Below are 27023 nucleotides of genomic sequence, written 5' to 3'. Positions count from 1 at the left end.
CGTCTATTGTAATAAACCCTGTCAAGATTTGTTACATAATTTAATCCGCTCTCTTACCTTCGTCATATGGCTAAATCTACATTAAATGTCAAGCCTCTTTGACAGTCTTCCTAACCTCATCAAACCTCAATTTAATTTACAAACCTCCACATTTGATTGAATTAAAAAAAAAAATCTTATAAATTACCCAACCCGAGTTTCCCCTCGATCCGATTCTTAAAAAAATCCTGACTCCCCACCTTGCCACCCCGACCCCGATTTCCGAGTTCCGCAACCTTGAAATTTACCATCCGAAAAATTAGAAGGAAAAAAAAAACCTAGAACCAACTTATAATGCTATACGTGGCGGCCCCTAAAGGCGTAACTGACTGGTTCTGTTTTAAGTTATGTTTTGTAATACCGGCCATCATCTTTTTACTTTTCATGGCGTTTTCATAAGTTGGGCTTTTTGTTGAGGGTGGGCCAAAAGTCCACGAAGAATAACAAATAATCTTATTATTACTCGTAGTCTCATACTATACTATAATATATAGAGCTCGCAAACCCTAAAACCTATCTGTAATGCATCTCATCACTCTTCTAGAAACATCCCCAACAAAGAAAAAGAAAAAAATGGAAATCTCGACCGTATTAGGAAAACATAAGCCATCATCAAAAACAACTGAAAAGCTGGAAACGACGATTTGGCCACCATCACAATTGATGCGCAATGCCGTAATTAACCGTATCGTCAGAGAGTTCTCTGGTCCAACCCTAAGTACTGTTCTCTACTGTCGCGAGCTCTCTACCGAAGAAGCTGAATTCCTAGCTCTCCAGGTCGAACTCGAAGCTTTTCTTGCCGCCGAGGCCAGCGGTGTTGGCGATATTGAGAGTGTGAAGGCTTACGTTAACTCTGTCGGTGATCATTTGGGGAAGATGGTTTTTGATGCTAGATCTGAGAAGTCATGTGTTAAGAAGTAAGTGATAATGGTGCCAGTGCTGTTGCTAAAGATGGGGGAGTAAGGCTTGGGAATATTTGGTTTTTATTTTTTTTATTTTTAAGATTTGTATGTGATGATGATATTTATTTTGGTTCTGTTGTTTATGGATTGGGAAATTTTATTTACACAAATCGACATTCTATTGACACATGACATAGACGCATCGTACAAGAAGAAGTGTTGCGTATAACGACCTAAAATCTATTTGCACATGCCCTAGACATAGCGTACGACAGTGTACGCAGCATATATCGACCTAATCTACCCCAAATTGCCCTAGATGCAACGTACGTGCAAAAAAGGTTGCGTATACTAGATGTGTGAATAGAACAGAACCTCGCAAGCAGCCATGTGTATAACCAAACGGGACGTGTTACAATAGACGCAATGTTTTGATGAATGTTGCATATAGTGCTATACGCAACGTCTTATTTTATTTATTAAAAAAATATTAAGTAGCAACTTCCTCAATTACAATCCCAAAGGTTTGTAAAGGTATTCGCTATGCAAATAATCTTCATACAAGAAATTATAGAATCGTGATAATCATCAATGGCGTTAAACAATACAATCAACCAAAGTTTTTATAAACCTTATATTATAGTAAGGTTTGCCATTAGAAAAAACTAGTGTTATACCTGGCCGTTGGATGAAGATAACGATGGAACACATACTTGAATGCGGGTCATTAATTTTAATGTCAATTGTTACCATTATGGAAAAAAACACACCTTTAAACAATGCGTAGATCTTTAAACACAAATCTTTGATGGCGAAATAAAAAGATTTAGTCATTTGATTGATTGTATTGTGTAACGTGTCAATTGATATTTTTTTAATGCAAGGATTGAAAGTGAAAAACATGTCAATTTTTAGAAAAAAAAAAAAGTAATTTACTCTATTATCCATACATGAAAGTGACATTAGCCATTTGCTAATTATAATAATCCATTCAGGCCGTATTAGTATCAACGGGGAAAATTTTCTTTGGCAGTTGTTACACTAATCAAGAAGTGACTAATTGTGAGGTACTGACAAGGGAGAACTTCCGTCTAATGCACCAAGGCAATCAATTCACTTAAAAAACATATATCTACTTCAAACTATTTATATAGATCTTGAATTTTATGCTAACCGGATATTCCAAGCACCAGCCATTTTGTTAAGAAAAAAAAAAGAAGATGAGAATGGTATATTAGGTTGGCATATGATATAAGAATGGTATAAGACAAACTAAATTTGAATTTAGCCAAAACTCAAGAAACTGATCCAAAGCAATCACATTCTGCAATGATACTGTGAGTTACGTGTTCTTCCACTGATGATAACGTTACGAAACTACAATCAAAGCTGCACCACTGGTTGATTCACTTGAATATAGTTGTATACAACATATAAGTTCACCTTTGATAATCGGGGACTACTTTGAGACATAGATAAAGAATAAAGAATAACTAAAACTGTAAAAAGAGAATTGTAATGTATATCAAGATAATTAACACACATAAGATGGTGATGAAAAGGAGTTTAAAATAGATTGATGGATTATCAAACGTACCGAAGAGCTAGCGTGAACAAAAAAGAGTACTCACTCATTGAAAGCCTAGGTACTTTGTATTAGGATGAATTACTGGGCAAATCTCCTTTGGCAGTTTCTTCACTAGAATCGCTTAATAATTTGAATAATCAAGAAGCGGGTAAGGGAGCTACTACCAAGTAAGAACTCGCCCAGTAGTCCACCAATACATCTAAATTCACTTGAAAAACATATGGCTACTCGAAACTATATATATTGATCATGAATTTTATGCTAGTTGGATATTCCAAGCACCAACCATTTTGTTGAGAAAGGAAAAAGGATGAGAATGGTATAAGTTTGGCATATGGGACAAGTTCCGTTCAACATAAATTCTTTGCTTTCTAGGATGTCGTCTCGATTGCTGTGACAATGCATCAGCAAAGAAGCTAAGAAGCACTCTAAAAGTGTTTGTTTGAGTTTATTATGTTTTGATAATGAAACAAGCTAAGAAGCTTGTTATCTTGTTAATAAGCTATGTCAAACACCCTAATCAACTTCATTAAACTTATGTTTTGTACTTTGGCTGATAATTATGAAAGAAATCAGAGATTAGATTCCTAATCCTATTATGATATTAGGTATACTGATAATTAGAACACCTCTTGCTTCATCTTCTACGATTTACATCTACTTGAAACAAAATTCACGGCCATCAAGTTTTTCGATCTTGAACTTTCATTCTTCTACCATCATTCCCAACTCGCAAAACTGGTACTAATTAATAGTTAGGAATTTGAGGCTCAAACAACACAAACAATAAACATAAGACATTAAGCACAAATTCTAGTTTCATACATATAACTTGAAACCCATATGTATACAAAAACCAATTCTTAAGCCTTGACCACCAAGCACTACAATATTAAATGTACTAATCATTATAACACCTCTTGCTTCATCAACTTCGGCTTCTGTCAACAGCTCATGAGATCCACTTAGTACAAATGCTCTTCGATTTACATCTTCCTGAAACGAAAATCACGGCCATCAAGTTTTCTGTCTTGATCTTTAATTCATTCTTCTACCATCGTCCCAACTAGCAAACCTACACTAGTTTTTAGGAATTTGAGGCTACACATACAAACAGATAATGAAGATCACACCCACAAACTATAAACAGACTATTAAGCAATATAAAGAAACAAGAACACAAGAAAAATATGAAAGGAGAATTTTTACATGGCAATGTCTCGGTTTAATCAACAGACCGAAGTGGAGATATTTTTATATTTAATCTGCAGGTAGGGTTACAATTATAATTACAGGAGCCAAGCATAAATAGATATGAAGAAACTTGGTCACAATGCAATTATCAAATCTAAATTAAAACACTCGTCAACTTGCGTGTGTCTTGCCTACACAGCATATCACGCAAACCAACATGGCAACATGATGGTGATTTTTCGCTACTCTTGCTTTAGCTATACTAAAATTGATGGGACAATGTAGATAGAATTGAACTAATTGTGCTTAGGGTTGTAAAATAGGGAATTCAAGGCAATGCCTGAGCCCACTCCTAAGAAGACGTGCCAAATAAGTAACGAACATGTTCCTAGCTACCCCGATCAGCCAGGCTATTAAAAAGGTTGGAGTTTTATAACTGGTTCAATGCTCGTCCCATAATCAGCCTAGCTAACTCGGTCTGGTCCTTGGCCCATTGTCCTGTTTTTCAAGCCCCTTTTATCAAGTAGTGCCATATCACTATCTATTACAGAATGTCATCCAGTTCAACTTTGTCCCCTTTGATGGCCCCTTCACATGTTTTATTTGCATTAAGGTGAAGCAATGGCGCCATTACATGCTCTGGTCGAAAAGGCACAGCATAATAGCCTGGGAAGGTGAAAACAAACCGGGATGTAGATTTGGCCAGTAGATGAGCTACTTTACCATACTTGGTTTGTAATTCGACTTTGAACAAATTCACCTGTTGTCAAAGTTACTATGGTTTGTGATTTCGATGAAAATAGACCGAAAAGCATAATAAAGAAAGAGGAAAAGAAGTTTAGAGAGAAGGGTGATTGACAAATCAAAGAATATGAGTAAAAAACATGACTTTCTCATGGAAAAAGTTTTGTATTGCGATGAATTGCTGGGCAAATCTCCTTTGGCGGTTTTCACACTATCATTGCTTTATGAGAAACAACTAAGTAAGCAACTGCCAAAAGAGAACTTGCCCGGTAATATACCAATACATATGTACTAGATTCACTTGAAGGAAAATATATCTGATCAAAAGGTATTTATAGAGCATGAATTCTATGTATAATTGGATATTCTAGGCACCAACCATTTTGAAAAGAAACTAAAAGGATGATACTTGATTGGTACTGTATAATTTTTGGCATATAGACGTATTCCGTTCAATATGACCTATTTGCCTTTTAATTTAACACCCCCAACCCCAATAAACCTGGCAAACGGTATCCATATCAATATGCTCTTATTTTTTTCAATACTTGTTGTATACCAGTAAGACACTTTCTAGAGCGTTGCCTATGCTGTGATTAGGTGTACGTAAATTCTATAATAGAGAACAAAAACGATGGACCACGAAAAGAGAAAGTGAGATTGCGGGCAACCAGTAAGATTTTTTTGCTAGCAAATGCTTGCAGAATATGCTGCTGTGTATTTCAGGATATCCAGCTGACCGAAAGAAAATGCATTTATCATATTCGAGATTGTAATCTTTAACACTTTTAGAAGTTATACTCCGTAATATAAAAGCATTTTCAAGGTTTAAAAGGTATCTAAACCATAGATTCTGATTAATTGGAATAAGTATACGCTGGTGACGTTACAATGCTCATTGTTTAGTCGTGGAAGTTAAATCAGCTAGCATGCTACCTGGCTTCTTAAAAGCATGCACATATCAGTAAATATTGAAAAATACTCCGATTCAACTAAGCTTTTTCAGGTTAGATATTGTTGGGAAAATGACAAATCACGTAATCTCTAATATATTATATTTTTATATTTATATCTATTACCAATCTATACATAAAATATATAGAACCAATGAGAAGTATAAAAAAGAAAGTGTTTTGAGGTCGATTGACCTGAACTGTTTCCACATGTAGGTGAAACAACTTACTCTAACCAATTCAACCCTTACGACAACTCTTCTTATATATGTCACCTCTACTTACGATACAATATCAAAGCAAAAGTAAGAGCCATCGATATACACATAGCAACCATAACTACCGAAAACAACATCTTCAAATGAACATCAGATTAATCTTCAGCAGCCCTGACTAAACGTAAAGTCAGATTGAAATGCCTTAGATCTCATCCAAAACCTTGGGTTCATCTGCATAAATTTTTTTAAAAAATCTTTCTTAGACATTTCATCGAACAGCTGTGCTAAAATTAAAAAAAATTTATTGAAATTCATAATAAATATATAGAAAACTGAAAAGGGATATTATTGAAAGAAATAATTCTTTAGTTATTTAATTAATCATATGATTGGTGCAGTAAAAAAAAAATACCTTTCATTAAATTTAAGAACCATTAAATTAAAAACCAAATCACTCATGAGAATAATCAATATTAAGAAAGATAAAAAGTGATGACTTAGTTACCGTGCACAAGAAGAAATTGAGATGAAAAAGTATATAAGATTCATCAACCGATCTACAAATTCTAGATTTGAGAATTTCTTGTAAATCAAACACTCAATCGATGGGATTGAATACGTGGGTATATGTTTCCCTTACTAAATTTCAGCTAATGTACAAAAGGTTCGAAATGAAGTTTATCAATTGTGGCTTTTGATAAGCAAACAAAACTGATGGCAGTTCAATGGTAGAGTTGTAGAGACTCATAAATGAGAATTTGGAACTCACGTGTTCGATATATTCCGAAATTTTTTTCATTAAAAACTGATTTATAGCATTTGCTTTAAATGGACACTCCACGTCAGCAAGAAAGTTGCATGCGTGGACGATGACGTGTAACCCAGATCATTCTTACGACGACACGTAAGAAAACGCTGACGTGACGAGCTCACAAACGCCACATGAGCACTTTGGGATAGCTCCATAACTCCATATCTATATATAGAGAGAAGAGATTAGAAATATATGCAAGTTTTGATTTTTGAATTATTAATATACTGAGGGTAAGGCGAGCTTTGATGGGTTTCTGGCCATATTTTCTCCATGCCCAAGCATCTAATGGGGGGGCATTCGTCTCACCCTTAAGCCGACATCCTTCAATCTCTTCTATTGACACCGAGACAACGCGTTTATTCAAGGATCGTCTATTGTAATACCCTGTCAAGATTTGTTACATAATTTAATCCGCTCTCTTACTTCGTCATATGGCTAAATCTACATTAAATGTCAAGCCTCTTTGACAGTCTTCCTAACCTCATCAAACCTCAATTTAATTTACAAACCTCCACATTTGATTGAATTAAAAAAAAAATCTTATAAATTACCCAACCCGAGTTTCCCCTCGATCCGATTCTTAAAAAAATCCTGACTCCCCACTTGCCACCCCGACCCCGATTTCCGAGTTCCGCAACCTTGAAATTTACATCCGAAAAATTAGAAGGAAAAAAAAACCTAGAACCAACTTATAATGCTATACGTGGCGGCCCCTAAAGGCGTAACTGATGGTTCTGTTTTAAGTTATGTTTTGTAATACCGGCCATCATTTTTACTTTTCATGGCGTTTTCATAAGTTGGGCTTTTTGTTGAGGGGGGCCAAAAGTCCACGAAGAATAACAAATAATCTTATTATTACTCGTAGTCTCATACTATACTATATATATAGAGCTCGCAAACCCTAAAAACTATCTGTAATGCATCTCATCACTCTTCTAGAAACATCCCCAACAAAGAAAAAGAAAAAAATGGAAATCTCGACCGTATTAGGAAAACATAAGCCATCATCAAAAAAACTGAAAAAGCTGGAAACGACGATTTGGCCACCATCACAATTGATGCGCAATGCCGTAATTAACCGTATCGTCAGAGAGTTCTCTGGTCCAACCCTAAGTACTGTTCTCTACTGTCGCGAGCTCTCTACCGAAGAAGCTGAATTCCTAGCTCTCCAGGTCGAACTCGAAGCTTTTCTTGCCGCCGAGGCCAGCGGTGTTGGCGATATGAGAGTGTGAAGGCTTACGTTAACTCTGTCGGTGATCATTGGGGAAGATGGTTTTTGATGCTAGATCTGAGAAGTCATGTGTTAAGAAGTAAGTGATAATGGTGCCAGTGCTGTTGCTAAAGATGGGGGAGTAAGGCTTGGGAATATTTGGTTTATTTTTTTTATTTTTAAATTTGTATGTGATGATGATATTTATTTGGTTCTGTTGTTTATGGATTGGGAAATTTTATTTACACAAATCGACATTCTATTGACACATGACATAGACGCATCGTACAAGAAGAAGTGTTGCGGTAACGACCTAAAATCTATTTGCACATGCCCTAGACATAGCGTACGACAGTGTACGCAGCATATATCGCTAATCTACCCCAAATTGCCCTAGATGCAACGTACGTGCAAAAAAGGTTGCGTATACTAGATGTGTGAATAGAACAGAACCTCGCAAGCAGCCTGTGTATAACCAAACGGGACGTGTTACAATAGACGCAATGTTTTGATGAATGTTGCATATAGTGCTATACGCAACGTCTTATTTTATTTATTAAAAAAATATTAAGTAGCAACTTCCTCAATTACAATCCCAAGGTTTGTAAAGGTATTCGCTATGCAAATAATCTCATACAAGAAATTATAGAATCGTGATAATCATCAATGGCGTTAAACAATACAATCAACCAAAGTTTTATAAACCTTATATTATAGTAAGGTTTGCCATTAGAAAAACTAGTGTTATACCTGGCCGTTGGATGAAGATAACGATGGAACACATACTTGAATGGGGGTCATTAATTTTAATGTCAATTGTTACCATTATGGAAAAAAAAACACACTTTTAAACAATGCGTAGATCTTTAACACAAATCTTTGATGGCGAAATAAAAAGATTTAGTCATTTGATTGATTGTATTGTGTAACGTGTCAATTGATTTTTTTTAATGCAAGGATTGAAAGTGAAAAACATGTCAATTTTTAGAAAAAAAAAAAAGTAATTTACTCTATTATCCATACATGAAAGTGACATTAGCCATTTGCTAATTATAATAATCCATTCAGGCCGTATTAGTATCAACGGGGAAAATTTTCTTGGCAGTTGTTACACTAATCAAGAAGTGACTAATTGTGAGGTACTGACAAGGGGAGAACTTCCGTCTAATGCACCAAGGCAATCAATTCACTTAAAAAACATATCTACTTCAAACTATTTATATAGATCTTGAATTTTATGCTAACCGGATATTCCAAGCACCAGCCATTTTGTTAAGAAAAAAAAAAGAAGATGAGAATGGTATATTAGGTGGCATATGATATAAGAATGGTATAAGACAAACTAAATTGAATTTAGCCAAAACTCAAGAAACTGATCCAAAGCAATCACATTCTGCAATGATACTGTGAGTTACGTGTTCTTCCACTGATGATAACGTTACGAAACTACAATCAAAGCTGCACCACTGGTTGATTCACTTGAATATAGTTGTATACAACATATAAGTTCACCTTTGATAATCGGGGACTACTTTGAGACATAGATAAAGAATAAAGAATAACTAAAACTGTAAAAAGAGAATTGTAATGTATATCAAGAATAACACACATAAGATGGTGATGAAAAGGAGTTTAAAATAGATTGATGGATTATCAAACGTACCGAAGAGCTAGCGTGAACAAAAAGAGTACTCACTCATTGAAAGCCTAGGTACTTTGTATTAGGATGAATTACTGGGCAAATCTCCTTTGGCAGTTTCTTCACTAGAATCGCTTAATAATTTGAATAATCAAGAAGCGGGTAAGGGAGCTACTACCAAGTAAGAACTCGCCCAGTAGTCCACCAATACATCTAAATTCACTTGAAAAACATATGCTACTCGAAACTATATATTGATCATGAATTTTATGCTAGTGGATATTCCAAGCACCAACCATTTTGTTGAGAAAGGAAAAAGGATGAGAATGGTATAAGTTTGGCATATGGGACAAGTTCCGTTCAACATAAATTCTTTGCTTTCTAGGATGTCGTCTCGATTGCTGTGACAATGCATCAGCAAAGAAGCTAAGAAGCACTCTAAAAGTGTTTGTTTGAGTTATTATGTTTTGATAATGAAACAAGCTAAGAAGCTTGTTATCTTGTTAATAAGCTATGTCAAACACCCTAATCAACTTCATTAAACTTATGTTTTGTACTTTGGCTGATAATTATGAAAGAAATCAGAGATTAGATTCCTAATCCTATTATGATATTAGGTATACTGATAATTAGAACACCTCTTGCTTCATCTTCTACGATTTACATCTACTTGAAACAAAATTCACGGCCATCAAGTTTTCGATCTTGAACTTTCATTCTTCTACCATCATTCCCAACTCGCAAAACTGGTACTAATAATAGTTAGGAATTTGAGGCTCAAACAACACAAACAATAAACATAAGACATTAAGCACAAATTCTAGTTTCATACATATACTTGAAACCCATATGTATACAAAAACCAATTCTTAAGCCTTGACCACCAAGCACTACAATATTAAATACTAATCATTATAACACCTCTTGCTTCATCAACTTCGGCTTCTGTCAACAGCTCATGAGATCCACTTAGTACAAATGCTCTTCGATTTACATCTTCCTGAAACGAAAATCACGGCCATCAAGTTTTCTGTCTTGATCTTTAATTCATTCTTCTACCATCGTCCAACTAGCAAACCTACACTAGTTTTTAGGAATTTGAGGCTACACATACAAACAGATAATGAAGATCACACCCACAAACTATAAACAGACTATAAGCAATATAAAGAAACAAGAACACAAGAAAAATATGAAAGGAGATTTTTACATGGCAATGTCTCGGTTTAATCAACAGACCGAAGTGGAGATATTTTTATATTTAATCTGCAGGTAGGGTTACAATTATAATTACAGGAGCCAAGCATAAATAGATATGAAGAAACTTGGTCACAATGCAATTATCAAATCTAAATTAAAACACTCGTCAACTTGCGTGTGTCTTGCCTACACAGCATATCACGCAAACCAACATGGCAACATGATGGTGATTTTTCGCTACTCTTGCTTTAGCTATACTAAAATTGATGGGACAATGTAGATAGAATTGAACTAATTGTGCTTAGGGTTGTAAAATAGGGAATTCAAGGCAATGCCTGAGCCCACTCCTAAGAAGACGTGCCAAATAAGTAACGAACATGTTCCTAGCTACCCGATCAGCCAGGCTATTAAAAAGGTTGGAGTTTTATAACTGGTTCAATGCTCGTCCCATAATCAGCCTAGCTAACTCGGTCTGGTCCTTGGCCCATTGTCCTGTTTTTCAAGCCCTTTTATCAAGTAGTGCCATATCACTATCTATTACAGAATGTCATCCAGTTCAACTTTGTCCCTTGATGGCCCCTTCACATGTTTTATTTGCATTAAGGTGAAGCAATGGCGCCATTACATGCTCTGGTCGAAAAGGCACAGCATAATAGCCTGGGAAGGTGAAAACAAACCGGGATGTAGATTTGGCCAGTAGATGAGCTACTTTACCATACTTGGTTTGTAATTCGACTTTGACAAATTCACCTGTTGTCAAAGTTACTATGGTTTGTGATTTCGATGAAATAGACCGAAAAGCATAATAAAGAAAGAGGAAAAGAAGTTTAGAGAGAAGGGTGATTGACAAATCAAAGAATATGAGTAAAAAACATGACTTTTCATGGAAAAGTTTTGTATTGCGATGAATTGCTGGGCAAATCTCCTTGGCGGTTTCACACTATCATTGCTTATGAGAAACAACTAAGTAAGCAACTGCCAAAAGAGAACTTGCCCGGTAATATACCAATACATATGTACTAGATTCACTTGAAGGAAAATATATCTGATCAAAAGGTATTTATAGAGCATGAATTCTATGTATAATTGGATATTCTAGGCACCAACCATTTGAAAAGAAACTAAAAGGATGATACTTGATTGGTACTGTATAATTTGGCATATAGACGTTCCGTTCAATATGACCTATTTGCCTTTTAATTTAACACCCCCAACCCCAATAACCTGGCAAACGGTATCCATATCAATATGCTCTTATTTTTTTCAATATTGTTGTATACCAGTAAGACACTTTCTAGAGCGTTGCCTATGCTGTGATTAGGTGTACGTAAATTCTATAATAGAGAACAAAAACGATGGACCACGAAAAGAGAAAGTGAGATTGCGGGCAACCAGTAAGATTTTTTTGCTAGCAAATGCTTGCAGAATATGCTGCTGTGTATTTCAGGATATCCAGCTGACCGAAAGAAAATGCATTTTATCATATTCGAGATTGTAATCTTTAACACTTTTTAGAAGTTATACTCCGTAATATAAAAGCATTTTCAAGGTTTAAAAGGTATCTAAACCATAGATTCTGATTAATTGGAATAAGTATACGCTGGTGACGTTACAATGCTCATTGTTTAGTCGTGGAAGTTAAATCAGCTAGCATGCTACCTGGCTTCTTAAAAGCATGCACATATCAGTAAATATTGAAAAATACTCCGATTCAACTAAGCTTTTTTCAGGTTAGATATTGTTGGGAAATCAATGACAAATCACGTAATCTCTAATATATTTATATTTATATTTATCTATCTATCTACCAATCTATACATAACAAGGTTTTAAAATCATTCATAAACAAATAAGAACCTTTGGATTAGTTTCAACTTTAATTTATAACCATTAGATCAAATTTAATGATTTCATCTTTTATATATAGCAATATTAATACTTATACTTTATATGATTTGTTAATATATACCCTTCTATAATTGTAATATACCATAAATAATACAATATATAAATAATATTATAACAATAAAAGTATATATTGATTATTCACTATCCTTTAATAACGTACTCTAATGATGGTATGATAATATACCATAAACATATATGTTGTTGTCAATATCATATAATTTATTGTTTTTTTAATTAACGAGTTTATAATTAAATGGGGTTTTTTATTTATTATTATTTTTTGCACATTTAAGTATTTGTTTATTTACTTTTTACAATATTTAATATAATTATTATAATCTATCTATCAATATATATATATACACATGAGAGATCAAATGAGAAGGTGTGTTAAGAAGAAAAGGAATAGAAGGTCCTATTGGCCAATCAGAGTGACACGTCGCTTCTAAAAAAATGCGCGGTGTCATTTTTGTAAATAATTTGACTTCAAACCTAAGCTGACCCAATCCACCTCAAGCTGACCCAACCCAAGATGACTCAGCCCAAGCTGGCCCACCTTAACTTGACCCAGCCCAAGCTGACCCAGACCAAGCTGATTCAACCCAAGCTGACCCATCCCAAGCTGACCCAAACCCGTAATCTACATTTGTGTAGATTAATCTATATTTGTGTAGATTATGTGTAAATTGTGTCAAGCTAACCCAACCCCAAGCTGACCCAACCTGACCAGACCCCAAGCTGACCCAAACCAGACCCAACCCAGAACCCAAGCTGGCCCAAAACCCATAATCTACATTTGTTTAAATTAATCTACATTTGTGTAAATTAATCTACATTTGTGTACATTATGTGTAAATTGTGTCAAGTTAACCTAACTCCAAGCTGACCCAAACCTGACCTAACCCAGAACCCAAGCTGACCCAAAACCCATAATCTACATTTGTGTAAATTAATCTACATTTATGTAGATTATGTGTAAATTGTGTCAAGTTAACCCAACCCCAAACTGACCCAACCTGACCAGACCGCAAGTGACCCAAACCTGACCCAAAATCCATAATCTACATTTGTGTAGATTATGTGTAAATTGTGTCAAGCTGACCCAACCCCAACCTGACCCAACCTGACCCAGACCCAAACCCCAAGCTAACCCAACCCCGACCAAAGATGACCCAAACCCTAAACTGACCCAACCCCAAGCTGACCCAAGCTGACCAGACCCCAAGCTGACCCAAATTGACCCAGACCCCAAGCTGACTGATCAAGCTGACCCAAAACCAAGCTGATCCAACTTAAGCTGACCCAACCCACTGAGAGCCCAAGCTGACCAAGCTTCACAAAACTTTAAGTTATTTACAAAATTGCCACCGCATTTTTTTTTTTTAATTTTGACACATGTCGCGTTCTGATTGCCTAATAGGACCTTTTCTCCTTAACATACCTTCTTCCAGGATCCTCACCCTATATATATATATATATATATATATATGGCCGGAAAATCATGGTAGAGGTCGGAGAAGATCATGGTGATGTGTAAGTTATAAAAACACATGTCCTAAAATTGGTTCTAAAATAAGTGCTCTTAAAATAACTTGCACCTATATATATATTAAACAATGAAGACTTTGATTACAACTTTTAGGAGAATGTTTGTGATTACGTTTTAAAGTGATTATTTAATTAGTACGTTTATAAAACCCAAAAAATCTAAAAAAATGTTTTTATAAATAAATGATTATCTACTATGAAAACGCATTTTGAACAAGTATGTATATACACGCTTTTTCAAATCAAAACGTACTTTTGAAAATGCATAATATATTTTGAAAATGCAAAATTTGTTTTCTAAACGCAATACCAAAACCCCGTAACATTGTTTACGAATGTAATTCAAGGTTTCATGTACAATAATACGTTATTGTTTTTGTTTTTTGTATTACTAGAGACTAAAATGTGTCCATGTAATGCACCAGATAGATGGTCTTAAACATATGATATTTATAATAACATTATGTTATGTTCATAAAGTCAAATTTTATGTAATGGTCATTAGAAAAATAAAATTCAGTTTGATTAAATAAGTTTTAATTGTAAACCATGTTTATAAATTAAGTCCGGCTGTATCCGTATAATGCACTAGATAGAGGGTTTTAAATATATGATTGTTATCGGTTTATAAAACTAAATCTAAATAGTTATTAAAGTAAAAACAATGAAATTATGTGAAAGTAGTAACTGCTTTCATTTATGATATTATAACAAATTTAAAAAGAAGATTTAAGAAAATATTTTTATTAGGAACTTTAATTTGTAAATTAATTAATATCGGTTTTAACATAAATAAATCTTAATTTTATAAAATCAACTATTTTGATTGGTTAATGAATAGTTAAAGCAACCTTTATTATTATTATTATTATTATTATTATTATTATTATTATTATTATTATTATTATTATTATTATTATTATTATTATTATTTGTGAGAAAAATAAAAGTTTGTCAAATATTAAAATTAAGACTAAGATGAGAATTGTAAATTAATTTAAACATGTGTTGATTTAATTAACTTTGTAGAATTGAGAGTTGTAATTAATTAATAGTTAGTATGTCAGTTGTTTTTAGTATTATATTAAGATTAAGATATAGAACAAATGTAAGGAAATCTCTCTCTCTTAATAATTTAGTTTAATTAACCTAAAGTTAAAATTACTTATAAAATAGGGTTAAATGCATAAAATGATAACCTATTTTTATCAAAGTTGTACACGAATGGTTAACGTTAAAAACTAACGATCTTCCGTTTATTGCATATAATTTGAAAATAGAGTTCCTTTAATAATCAAAACATAAATACGTTACCATTTTTAAGAATTTTAGAAACATAGGTTACATTTTTATGCATTTAACCCTATAAAATATCGAGTAGTTAGTAACTTTAAATATGAATGAATTTTCAAGACCATATATTTTTTTAAAATATATACCCATATGATATTGACTATAAAATGTAGAGATTATCGTTATGTTTTTAGAAAATATATCAACCTCTAGATTTATTAGAAAAAGAGTATAGTTAATTAGCAAATCTAAATTCAAAGAATATTAAGTAATAAGTTTTTTAATTTGATAAGATAACAACATAATCAAATTTTATTTAAGTGAAACTGAACATTTTAATTCGTTAATAATTAGTTAGGAAAAATGTATTTTGTTAATGTAAAGATAAATATCTATTTACTTAGTGGTGGTTAATTGGTTATTATAGAAACATCGCAATACTGTATACTTTTAGGATAACAATGCAACAAACGATGACCTTTATTATATTGTATGCATTTGCTTCGTTTGTAACTATTTTTTTTCTTGGACTGTGTAGCAAATTAGCCTGAGTCATTTGACGTAAGTTTCTCTTAATCTGGTGCCTTGCCAAAATAATTAATAAGAAATTTAATCGTCTGAACATAATTTATTTAAAATTGATACATTTTACATTTTAAAATCTCTTATTTATATGTGTCAAAATATTAGTTTATCACATATGAACATTTTAGTAGATTGATAAGTAATTTTTGCGTATTACGTGGGAATATAATTTAGTTACATTATAAATGAAAAACTTTAATTCATAATTGAAAAAGTTTGGACCCTTTTTGAAGGAATTGACGGAAGGAATGTTGGCTTGGAGACTCGGAATCGAATCTTGATTCCCCGTGGTTATACCTCTTGTTTTACAGGATGCGGGTTTCAACTTCCACCATACTTTCTACCTCAGATCTCACTCATGTGGTTCGAATTATAACATTTAACACTTGCAGTTTTAAAATAAAAATAAAGTCATTAGATCAAAATGATTATTTCACATACCTTTTCAGACTTTTTAGATTTAATTTTAATTTAATAAATTCATTTATAATCATTAATAATGAAAAATTATTTCTATATTTTATAATTATAAGAAGTAATTAATTTAATCATATAAATTCAAAAAATTCATAAATTTTATATTATCTATATTAAAATGACTTATTTGATTTTTTTTCAACATTTGTTGTTATCAATTTATGATTTTATATAGGTTTTTATTATTATATAACATAATAAATATTGATTATAAGTATTTAATTAATTGTACATCATTAATTACTTATAATATTTAAATAAAAAAGTATTACTGATATGTATTTGGTTGCTATCATAATCAAATAATAAAAAACATGTAAAAATGACGGCATCATCATTTTAAACAACATATACTTTTGTTTGTTAAATTATTATATTATAAAAATTTAGCATGTAATTAATTATATATGCAAGATAATTAATTATATACGCAAGATAATAATCTGATTATTATTAGGTTTATCGGTAATGTTCATAGTTTAAGTGGGTCAAAAATTTAATTGGGCCGCAGGCCAAGAAGTTCTGTACTCGTAACTTTAATACAAACACCTAAGCCTTGACCTCCCTCTTTAAATACCGAGTAGTCATCAATTTTCAATTAATTAGGGTTAATTTTCTCTGCTTTCGTTATACAAACTAGATATTGGACACGGGGTTTACGATATTATCAATATTAGATGTTCATACATTTAACTTATAAAACTTATAATTTTAAACGTAAACGATTCTAAAGTGTTATACTTTGCAAGTTTTAGTACAATAATTATAGGTTCGTCACTGTTATTATTAGCTGAGACATATTGATGGAATTGTTTGTCGTAGTCATTTCACAAGGCACATGCTACAATAATTTTTCTATTATAGAATTTTTGAAACCAGTTGTACTCATAATTTGATATTATTATTAACGATAATTAGGAATTAAAATATAAATATATTTGTGATCCGGTACTTGACATTCAAGTATATGTATTTGATCATGATGCGAGCTCATAACACGAATAGGTTTACTTTCAAGCACATGTCCTATGATATTTAGATAACAATTAGGATTGTTTTCATATTTTTTGATAACAATTAGGATTCTTGATTTGAGTGACAATTGAAATTTTAAAAAATTAAATATAAATACGTTTTGTAGCTTTTTAAAAAAATCTCCTCAAGTTGATGCTAAAAATAAATATAAATTAAGTACTGAGGGCTAAAAAGTGTAAATTATTGATGGAAAACAAAAAAGTATAAATTAATGAGATTTTTTCTACAAATTAATATAAATACTGATATAATAATATATTTGGATAATTATTATTAGAGTTTTTAAATTATAGCTAATCTAAATGATGACATAAACAAGAGTCAATTCGATGAAATTGAGCGATTTGATTGGTTAATAAGTCATTAGTTCAACTGTCTTATAGTATATATTAAGATTAAGATTATTCGATCTAAGATTCTAATTAATGGCTTCATCATCCTCATCTAAGAAGGCCGTCGTAAGACGTTTGAAGTTGAAGAAGAGGTGGCAATGGAGTCACCGGTATCCTTTTACCTAATGTAACAAGCAAGACTCTGTCAAAAGTTATCGAATACTGCAAGAAACATGTTGATAATAATCAAGTTTCCATGGAGGATCTCAACGCGTTTGATGAAGAGTTTATAAAAGTTGATCAAAAGACTCTTTTTGATCTTACTGAGGCTGCTTACTATCTGAAGTCTGAACATCAAGGGCTTGTTAGAGCTCACTTGCCAAACTGTTGCTGACATGTTGAAGGGCAAGACTCCTGAGGAAATTCACGCGACGTTCCGTCGTGAGAATGTTTGGGCATTGGGGTAAAGATCTACAGAGTACTATTATATTAATCTCTGTACGTTTTGATATTAGTTAATTTAGTAGACACAATTGCATTGATTAGTAGCTTGATTTGATATATTTATGGATATCATAATTTGGTTTTTCTATTAGCATGAATGCATGCTTCTATTTTGGTTATTATCGACAATTAATCGATCTCTTAGTTTCTATATCTTCTATATATTTGGTTTTGATTATATATAATTACGAGTACTTATTAATATTTAATATATTAATATAACATTCTTGTGAGTTTGATTTAATCTAGGTTAATTTCTACCATTATTCTCAGTGCCGACTTAGACCAATTTGTCTCAAGATAAGTATTATATGCATAAATAATACGGAATACACAAATAAGTTAAAGTAAAAGATGGATAGAAAAAGGGATGAAACGAAATTTAAAGAAGATAATATAAGATAATGAAACATGACTTACTCATGAAAAAGTTAGTGTATTACATAATTTGCTGAGCAAATCTCCTTTGGCAGTTTCACACTATTATATAACTTTATTGTTTTAGTAAACAATAAGCAAATAAGTGAATCAGCCAAATGAGAACTTGCCCAGTAATGTACCTATACATGTTAGATTGACTTTGAAGAGCATATGTCTAATCAAAGATATTTATAGGTCATAAATTCTATGTAATTAATTGGATATTCTAGGCAGCAACCATTTTGTAAAGCAACGAAAAGGATGATGCTGGTATAAGTTTTGGCATATGGACAAGTTCCGTTCAGCGGAGGCTATCTTATGCCAGTGCTCTTATATATTATTCAATACAAGTTACACCATTAATATACGGCGAGTATAGTAAAACCAAGCGAACTAGAATTTTTGTCAAATATAGACATATAGTCCCGGGTCCCAAAAGTAAAGTTAAGAATCTTGATTGGGGAGCCAAGATTTTCATTCCGGGTCGCCAACAGTTTTAATGATATTAATAATATGTGTAAAATTAAACTACAAAGTTACATTACATCAGTCTGGGGTTGTCATTTACCTTTAAACTAAATAAATACATAAAAATAATACTAAAAATATAGAGTTTTGAAAATATTGTATGGTTGTCATGGCCACCTGTGACCACCACATAGCTCTGCAACTAATTTAGCATGAGTTTTCAATATAAATGTTGTAGAATACATTTACTATCACACGGTAATACTATATTTAACATCTGTATTTTTTTTTATTGTATACAACACGATACTCGCGTAATGTAGCGGTGGTAGGAACAAACGGCAGTGGCGGAACTAGGATTCTAGGTCTGGGGGCACCAAATTTTATTTTATTTTTACAGTATACTAACAAGCGTAATATTGAACTACAACATTATAAGATGTAGAAAAATATAACTACGTAATAACTTAAGTGTATAATTTGTGAAGTTGCCATTTACCTTTAAACTAAAAAATACATAAAAATAGTACTAAAATTATAGAAATTCATAAAATTTGTGGGGTTGTCATAGCCACCCGTGGCCACCACATAGCTCCGTCACTAACAACGGTCTGATGATGGTGAGGACTGGTGGTGATGACTGTGGCGGTAGCGGAGTTGAGTGTGACTTGATATAAATGTAATTTATGTAAAAGAGGTAGTGAAAATACTTTATAACATAGAAGTTTAAGGTGTAAATTGATAAGATAAGGGTTTAGTGTGGATATTAATTCATTAAGGACAAAATGATCATTTTCCATCAGATATATCAATATGGCAACACCAGTCTCGTGGTGAATCTAACAAGTGTACAGGAAGGATGACAGGCGATATAGTGTTATGACAGAGGAGAGATAAACTGATGTCCCAATTTTAAGATCTTTAAAAGCTGGAATACATTATCATCTAACACTAAAGACTAAAAGATGTTTGTCTGACATTGAAAACTAAAACACAACAAACAATTCTGCTCTTAACTACAAAAACCAACTTTTTTTTTAGTATACAACCAACCGAAAGCATTAGACATCCATATGTACCCGATAAACTAACAGGGACTAGAAGTTGTATTCAACCATCAAGGGTGAGAACCTATGCTTTACCTACACAAATAAAACAATCCATCAATCTATCTATTCTTTTTCTACTCGTCGAGTCCATACGTCTCTCAAAAATAGTTGTCGACTAACATATTGGCCATCATTCTAAGATCTTCATTTTCATGAAACTGAAACCGTTCCATTGCATCTAGGGGATAATATGGAACTTCATGTGTAACAATTGTGATTCTTGACTCTTTGACTATATGTACAATTTAACTAAAAATTATCGAGTTAGCTAATATAGTTCAAGTGCAATTTGGAATTCATTTAAGTGCAATGTGAACATATAGATCAATTTATCGTTTAATTTGAGACTGATGTGCTTGTCGAGGTCATTAGTTGGTGCTAATCGATTTTTCATTTTAGATAACAATTAAATTAACAACTAAATGTAAATGACTTTTGTAAATTAAGGTAGAGATTTGAGCAAATTTGCAGGTTTTAGCGAAACGTTAAGTTAAATTATGTGTGTGGGTCCGTTTTGGCATTTAAAGGGTCAACGTTAAGCTATTTATCGAATTTAGCGGAGCGGGAGCCTACCATTTTGGAATCTAAGCCGGCCCCCTTCCACTCCTCCTCACACCCATCCACTCCTTCCCTTCCCTTATTTTTTCTTTCTTTCTTCTTTCAAGAACAAAACATACACACACACACAAATCTCTCTCCCTCTAAGATTCTTACACCAAAAGTTATGGTTTCAAGTTAGAATAGTGCTAGAAACATCATCTATTACATCTCCTTTGCATCATATCAAGATATGGGTCATCAAAAAGTGCAAGAACTTTCTCTTTTGGGTTAAATTCGGGTTTAAGCATTGGTGGAAGATTTGGTAAGTGAAAATCATTATACATTCATCATTTCATACTTATAAACTTGTTTCTAGTTGTAACCAAGTATTTTTGGGTCACAAATCGAGTCAAAAGTCGAATTAGGGTTTGTAATGGGTCAAGTCAAATTTGGAACTAGATTCGATGTTTTGAAATGAAATCTTGGAATGGGTTGTGTTCATTTGAGTTTGTTTATGTCCAAATGTGTGGGTTCAAGCTTGAAATCGAGTCCTAGATCCTCCTTGGTCGACTATGGGGTCTAAATGGGTGTTTTGGGGGTGTTTGGCTCATAAATCTGATGCTGGTGCTGATCTGGGCTGACTGCAACGCAGTGTAATGAAGCTGCGAAGCAGCAGAATTTTCGACATCAAGGCTGCGGCGCATTTCACTTGATGCGGCGCAGTGGGTCCCAGTTTCACCTATTCAATTCCTAGCTTCTTTTTCATTATCCTAGGATCGTCCCAACCTTTCCGAAATGTACTCTTAAGACTTTATTGGTGTCTTGTAGATCACAAACAAGTCGTTCAAAGTCGAGTGTCATTTTTGGAACCTAATTCAAGGCATTAACATAAACTATATAAACGTATAACTTTTGTTTGAGAACAAGGCGACCTTGGGACGACTTCAACTTGATTCCAAACTATTATATAACCTCCCTAATGACCGTGTGGAGTCACGGAAGTCTTTCAAATCCATGAACCAAAGCAAAAATCTATTTAGGAAATCGTCTTTGGTTAATAACGCATATATTGTATACATTGTTAGGCTGGGAACGCGTGGAGCACCTTAATCACTTATAATCTCATCTTAACGTGATCTTAACTTCTTTTTCCAATCAAGGTGAGTTTCGTAGCTCCCTACTCAATTGAGATTCGAACTGAAAAGTGTACAACTTTTGTGTGTTGACTTGTTTGAGTGTGCAATTATATGTTTGCTTTGGTTTATGACATAGTTCAATTGTGCATACAGTTGATTTTCTTGATTGATGACATGACTTGATTGTGCATATGTTTGAGTGTTTTGGGGGATGACATTATGGAGGACAAGAGGACAATTGAGGGACAATGTGTGCATGCATGAAAACATATGACTTGTTAGGATACTTGTTGATATCATTATTACTTGTTCTTGCTTCTATGCGTATTCTAAATACCTTGATGTAGTTCATTATGTGAATACACGTGTGAGGGTCTAGATGGACATGGTTGTTATGGAGACATTGATTGATTTATGGAATTACATGTTGTGCGACGGTTTTGTAGATGTGAAGCTATGTGATTTGTTGTATGGTTATTGTATGTTTATGTTGAGTTGTTATAGGATAGTTGTGTATATATGGAGGACGGTAATGCCTTTGAAAGGTTGGAGATGTGGTGGGAAGGCTGCGGGTGACCCTATATATAAGCATCAAAAGCCTTTCAAAAGTAGTATCGTACGAAGTATATACACTTGGTGTTTGTTTCTGTGTGGACATTGATGGTCATGGATGAACAACATTACGTGCAATTTAGTACAATGAGGTATATTACGTGCAATTTAGTACAATGAGGTACATTACGTGCAAATGAGTACAATGAGGTACATTGCGTGCAATTGTGTATAATGAGGTACATTACGTGCAATTGAGTATAATGAGGTACATTACGTGCAATTGAGTACTATGAGGTACATAACGTACAATTGAGTACATTTGGGTACAAGTGTGCAAATATTAGATCATGTTTGATGTTAATTATGTATTGGTTGACGTTGATACGCGTTCTTGTTCATTCTTTCCTACGAACTCACTAAACAAACGAACTCACTAACCTAGTGTTGACCTTGTTTAGTACACTTTTCAGGAAATCTCGGGAATCCAAGAAGTGATGGTTGATTTATGATTGCACTAGGACTTGGGCTTGGACTTACATAAATCCCGGATTCACTAGGACTTGTACTTGCTTGTTGATGTTGGATTCACCGAATCCCCTTTCTTTCATATAGTTCATGTTCTACAATAATCCAATGCATATGCTATATCTTTTCGGTGATATTTCGAGCCTAGCTCGGGGTGTTACATCATGAAACCATAGGTTCATGAATGGTGTGATATAAAAGCCTTTGAAATATATGTATATATATACGAATAGCGAGACCGGTAGTGGGAATACCAGTCTCGTTCTCTTTCCACTGTCTCTTCCTGTACACACTGTCATCCTTCCTGTACACTTGTCAGATTCACCACGAGACCGGTATTCCACTACCGGTCTCGCTATTCGAACCGAGGCCGGTAGTGGGAAAACCGGTCTCGAGTGAGATTTTTGAGTCCGGCATTCCCACTACCGGAATACCGTTTCCATAAATTTTTTGGAGTGAAAACTGTTTTGACAAATAAACCTCCTCAAATGTCTATTTCAAAAAAATGTATCGCCCGCCGCCTCCACCGCCACCATCCCCCACCATTGTCATCACCGCCGCTGCATTATGTGGGTATACGTCAGATATTATATACACATGGGCACATGGCTATGTAGTTTACGTTGTCTTAAAAGAAGATCTAGTTTACGTTATCTTAACCAGATCTATGATAAAGAGCTCCTTATCCTCAATATTTGTGAAATTCTTTTTGAATGTCATTCTCATGTATCAAACTCTCATATTCGAAACCTACAGCATGTAAAGCTGATACTCAACCCTTGGATTATAATGGAAAATATATAAAAATAAATAAATAAATAAAAATCTTAATATAAAGCAACGTACTTACGTGAATGCAACGTAAATAATTACTCCGGCTCATGTTAGTGGCATGTATCAATAGTTCAAAACTCCTTGATATATCTTAATTACTTTGTCATATAGCCTTGTTTTAAATATGTGTACATTTATTTTCATTTACTAATTTATTTCCTACTTAAAGAACTTAGAAATGAAGTACTATTTTATGTTCACCTTTCCTCTTCTTATCATGATGTGTGTTACGACTAGAGGTAAATTCTTATTTATCTCAGAACACATAAACATATACTCGTATAATATATATTTTATTTTATTTCATTTTTGTTTTTTTAACTGACTAACAAAATCAATTATCATTATATGGTGAATCAACAAAACATTGGACACCATGTGTCACCATTTACATGCACCAATACTTTCGCAACATCTTAATAGTATATATATTATCTAAAACGAATGAAAATTAAAGTTAGATCAATATTTTCTTTTTGTTATCTATTTTCAGATAATAATAAAGCTATTAAAAGTCTTGATTATTGAAAGGAAAAAAAAACAAGATTTTATCTTTATCAGGGTAAAAATTACCATTTACCTAAAACTAGGTTCTGTGTTGAAAAATATTTATATAAACACATTTAATTTGATACTACTAAGTTCTATGAAATTAAGAGCAATAAAAGAAATTTTTTGAAAGGTGTCAATTATTTGCTCGCAACAAGGGATTTAGCTTACGTTGTTTTAATCGGGTCCGCGCTAGAGAGCCCCCTCACTTTCAATACCTAGTAGGAGGAGAAACTCCGAACTAAACCGCCCCGAAGGCACGACATTTAATTGAGATAAACCATGCCCCCTCTGCAGGATTCAAACATGTTTCATCGAAGGATTTTATTTGTAAAATTCCTTGAAATGTCATTCCTAGGTTTCGAACGCGAGACCTCCAACATGTAAAGCTGGTGTTTAACCACTGACTTATAAGAGAAAGTACAAAAGCAATAAAAGAAATAAATAGTAGTTTTGACATCATCTAGATATAGTTGTAAGTAGTTTGATATATTTCAAATTAGTGATTAAAAAGGCAATTCATATAGGGGGAGGGAATATGAGGTTGTTAGGCACTTAAGTTGGGTGAAAAATCTCTCACATATCTTTTTTTAAACCATAAAAATCATGGGGGCCAAACATTTATTCAAAATATTAAAATATTGGTATGTGAAGGGTTATACACCCAAGTTAGGTGTATAACAGCCCCATACTCACTTTTCTTATTTATATATTGTTTTTTCATCAAAAGATAAGGTTAGTTTTGTAAATTTTAAAGAAGTCGTTAGGCAATTAGAAGCAAATAAAATGGTCACTACTTGATTCAAACGATATAAAGACTAGGATAAAACACGGTTCATATCTGATGGATTCCGGTAATGTTTGTGGGCTTTAAGGGGCAAGGGTGTAGTCGGCAAAAACTATCGGCAAGTAGGATCGGCAAATTGGTTCCCTACACCATCTACTTTGGCAAAAATCGACAAATACCATCGGCAACTTCAATCGGGCAAGAATAGCCGATGCATATGAACGTTGGGTGTGTTGAAAAAGGAGCTTTTCACCAGGTGTGTGGGGGTTTGCGGGTGGGTGAATATATATTTTACAAAGAAAGATACAAAGGAACCGAACAGCTTGTATTTTCCATTACACCCACTTATTTGGCTACTTTTGGCTAAAATTGGTTTTTTTTTGTTTAGCCAGGTGTCCACTTGTGATTGGCTGTAACTTTGCCAAAATCTTGGCAAATCGGCACTACACCCTTGCCCCTAATATAACCATGTTGATTACTTGTTATTTTTTAAGTGTATAGCTAATTAAATATAGCAATATGCTTGTTTTTAATCTACAACAACATAATAATCACTTTTTATTAAAAGATGTTAGTTAATATACAATCGAGTTAAACTCAAGGTTTATAGAAAAGCAAATTATACATACATGTTAAAAGATATATGAGATATATGGTCTTAAGTTTTACTATTTTTTACAAGTACAATCATTGGTATCTTTACTACATTATAAAGTATTTGTTACCTTCATTTTTTAAACTTTAACTAAAAAAAACCTCAAAATATCCTTATCACTTATTCATAATACCCTTAGAAGAAAATCTCAACCACTTATTTTTTTTCTCCTCAAATCTCAACCACTTATTTTTCTCTCTCTTCCATAAATTATTTTATTATTCTAATTCATTCAAAATCTTTTATTAAAAAACCGTACATCGATAAATTATAAAAGTTATATGGGTGTTCGTAAAATTTTATGATCTTTCATTAGAGATGTCATTCGATATACTTTCGACGAATTTTTAAATCCGAGAACAGAGCCCGGACGGCTAAGACATTTGACACTCTATGACCTATCACCCCACCATCTCACTGCCGAGTACTCTGTCTCGTGATTAAATATGATTCCGTCCTAAATAATACTCGTATATAAAAAACTTATTGCATGTATTGGTTTTATAATTTCATTAATTATTTAAAGGTATTTATCATTACATTTTTTTCATAAAATAATAAAAGATACTGTATATAGTTTTAAGGGCTAATACAGCATAAGCAATGGTAAATTATAATAAATCACAATTACTTTTAACTGTATAGGTATCAGAAATAACATGGAAGACATGGCTGTAAGGAAAATTGCATCTTGTAAGGGAAAATTCCAGATCTTAATTGGAAACTTTGGTGTTGTACTACCGTGGGAAATCAACTTAATCAAACAACTCCAGGAAACGATTGTGAAAAATGTTTTAAAACCGAAAAGGATAGTCAAGATAAATGCTCACCAGCTGAATGTGGCTAATTAAGCATCAATTAGCTGCTTTAGATTAAGCAAGTAATCTACTCGTCCTCTATCAATAGTTTGTATCTATATTTTAGTGTATACAATAATCATATATTAGGTTAAGTGGCATCACTACTTTACTCAAATTAACTAAACTCAATAATTAATTGAAATATGATGTGTTGTAGTGCAAAAAATGTCAATGAAGTTATGCATATATGTTCATACCTATTCATCCATGTAAATAATTAAATAAACATATCAAGAATTCAAGATGGTAAAAAAGAAATAAACTGTATCATTATATCTGCATCAAAAATGAATAATTTAGTTAGTACTTAGTAACATATATTTCAATATTTCATTTGTATAATTCAATTCTACAGGGAACAATTTTAAGTTTTATACATCATGACAGGTCTGGTATCTGGAA

General features: G+C 33.0%; 1 protein-coding gene across 1 annotated transcript; it reads left to right on the top strand.

Annotated features, from left to right (window-relative positions):
* Positions 1 to 612: 612 nt before the first annotated feature.
* On the top strand, positions 613 to 960 carry LOC122597154 (WPP domain-containing protein 1-like). The gene has a single exon (XM_043769785.1). It carries the CDS (start codon positions 613 to 615, stop codon positions 958 to 960), a length of 348 nt encoding a protein of 115 aa, XP_043625720.1.
* Positions 961 to 27023: the final 26063 nt, after the last annotated feature.

The sequence above is a fragment of the Erigeron canadensis genome, chromosome 4 (assembly GCF_010389155.1).
Source record: "Erigeron canadensis isolate Cc75 chromosome 4, C_canadensis_v1, whole genome shotgun sequence".
NCBI lineage: Eukaryota > Viridiplantae > Streptophyta > Magnoliopsida > Asterales > Asteraceae > Erigeron > Erigeron canadensis.
This window is presented reverse-complemented; position numbering and strand designations above follow the sequence as displayed.

Coding starts and splice junctions, on each gene's coding strand:
- LOC122597154 (XM_043769785.1), top strand. CDS start 613: ATGGAAATCTCGACCGTATTAGGAAAACATAAGCCATCATCAAAAACA.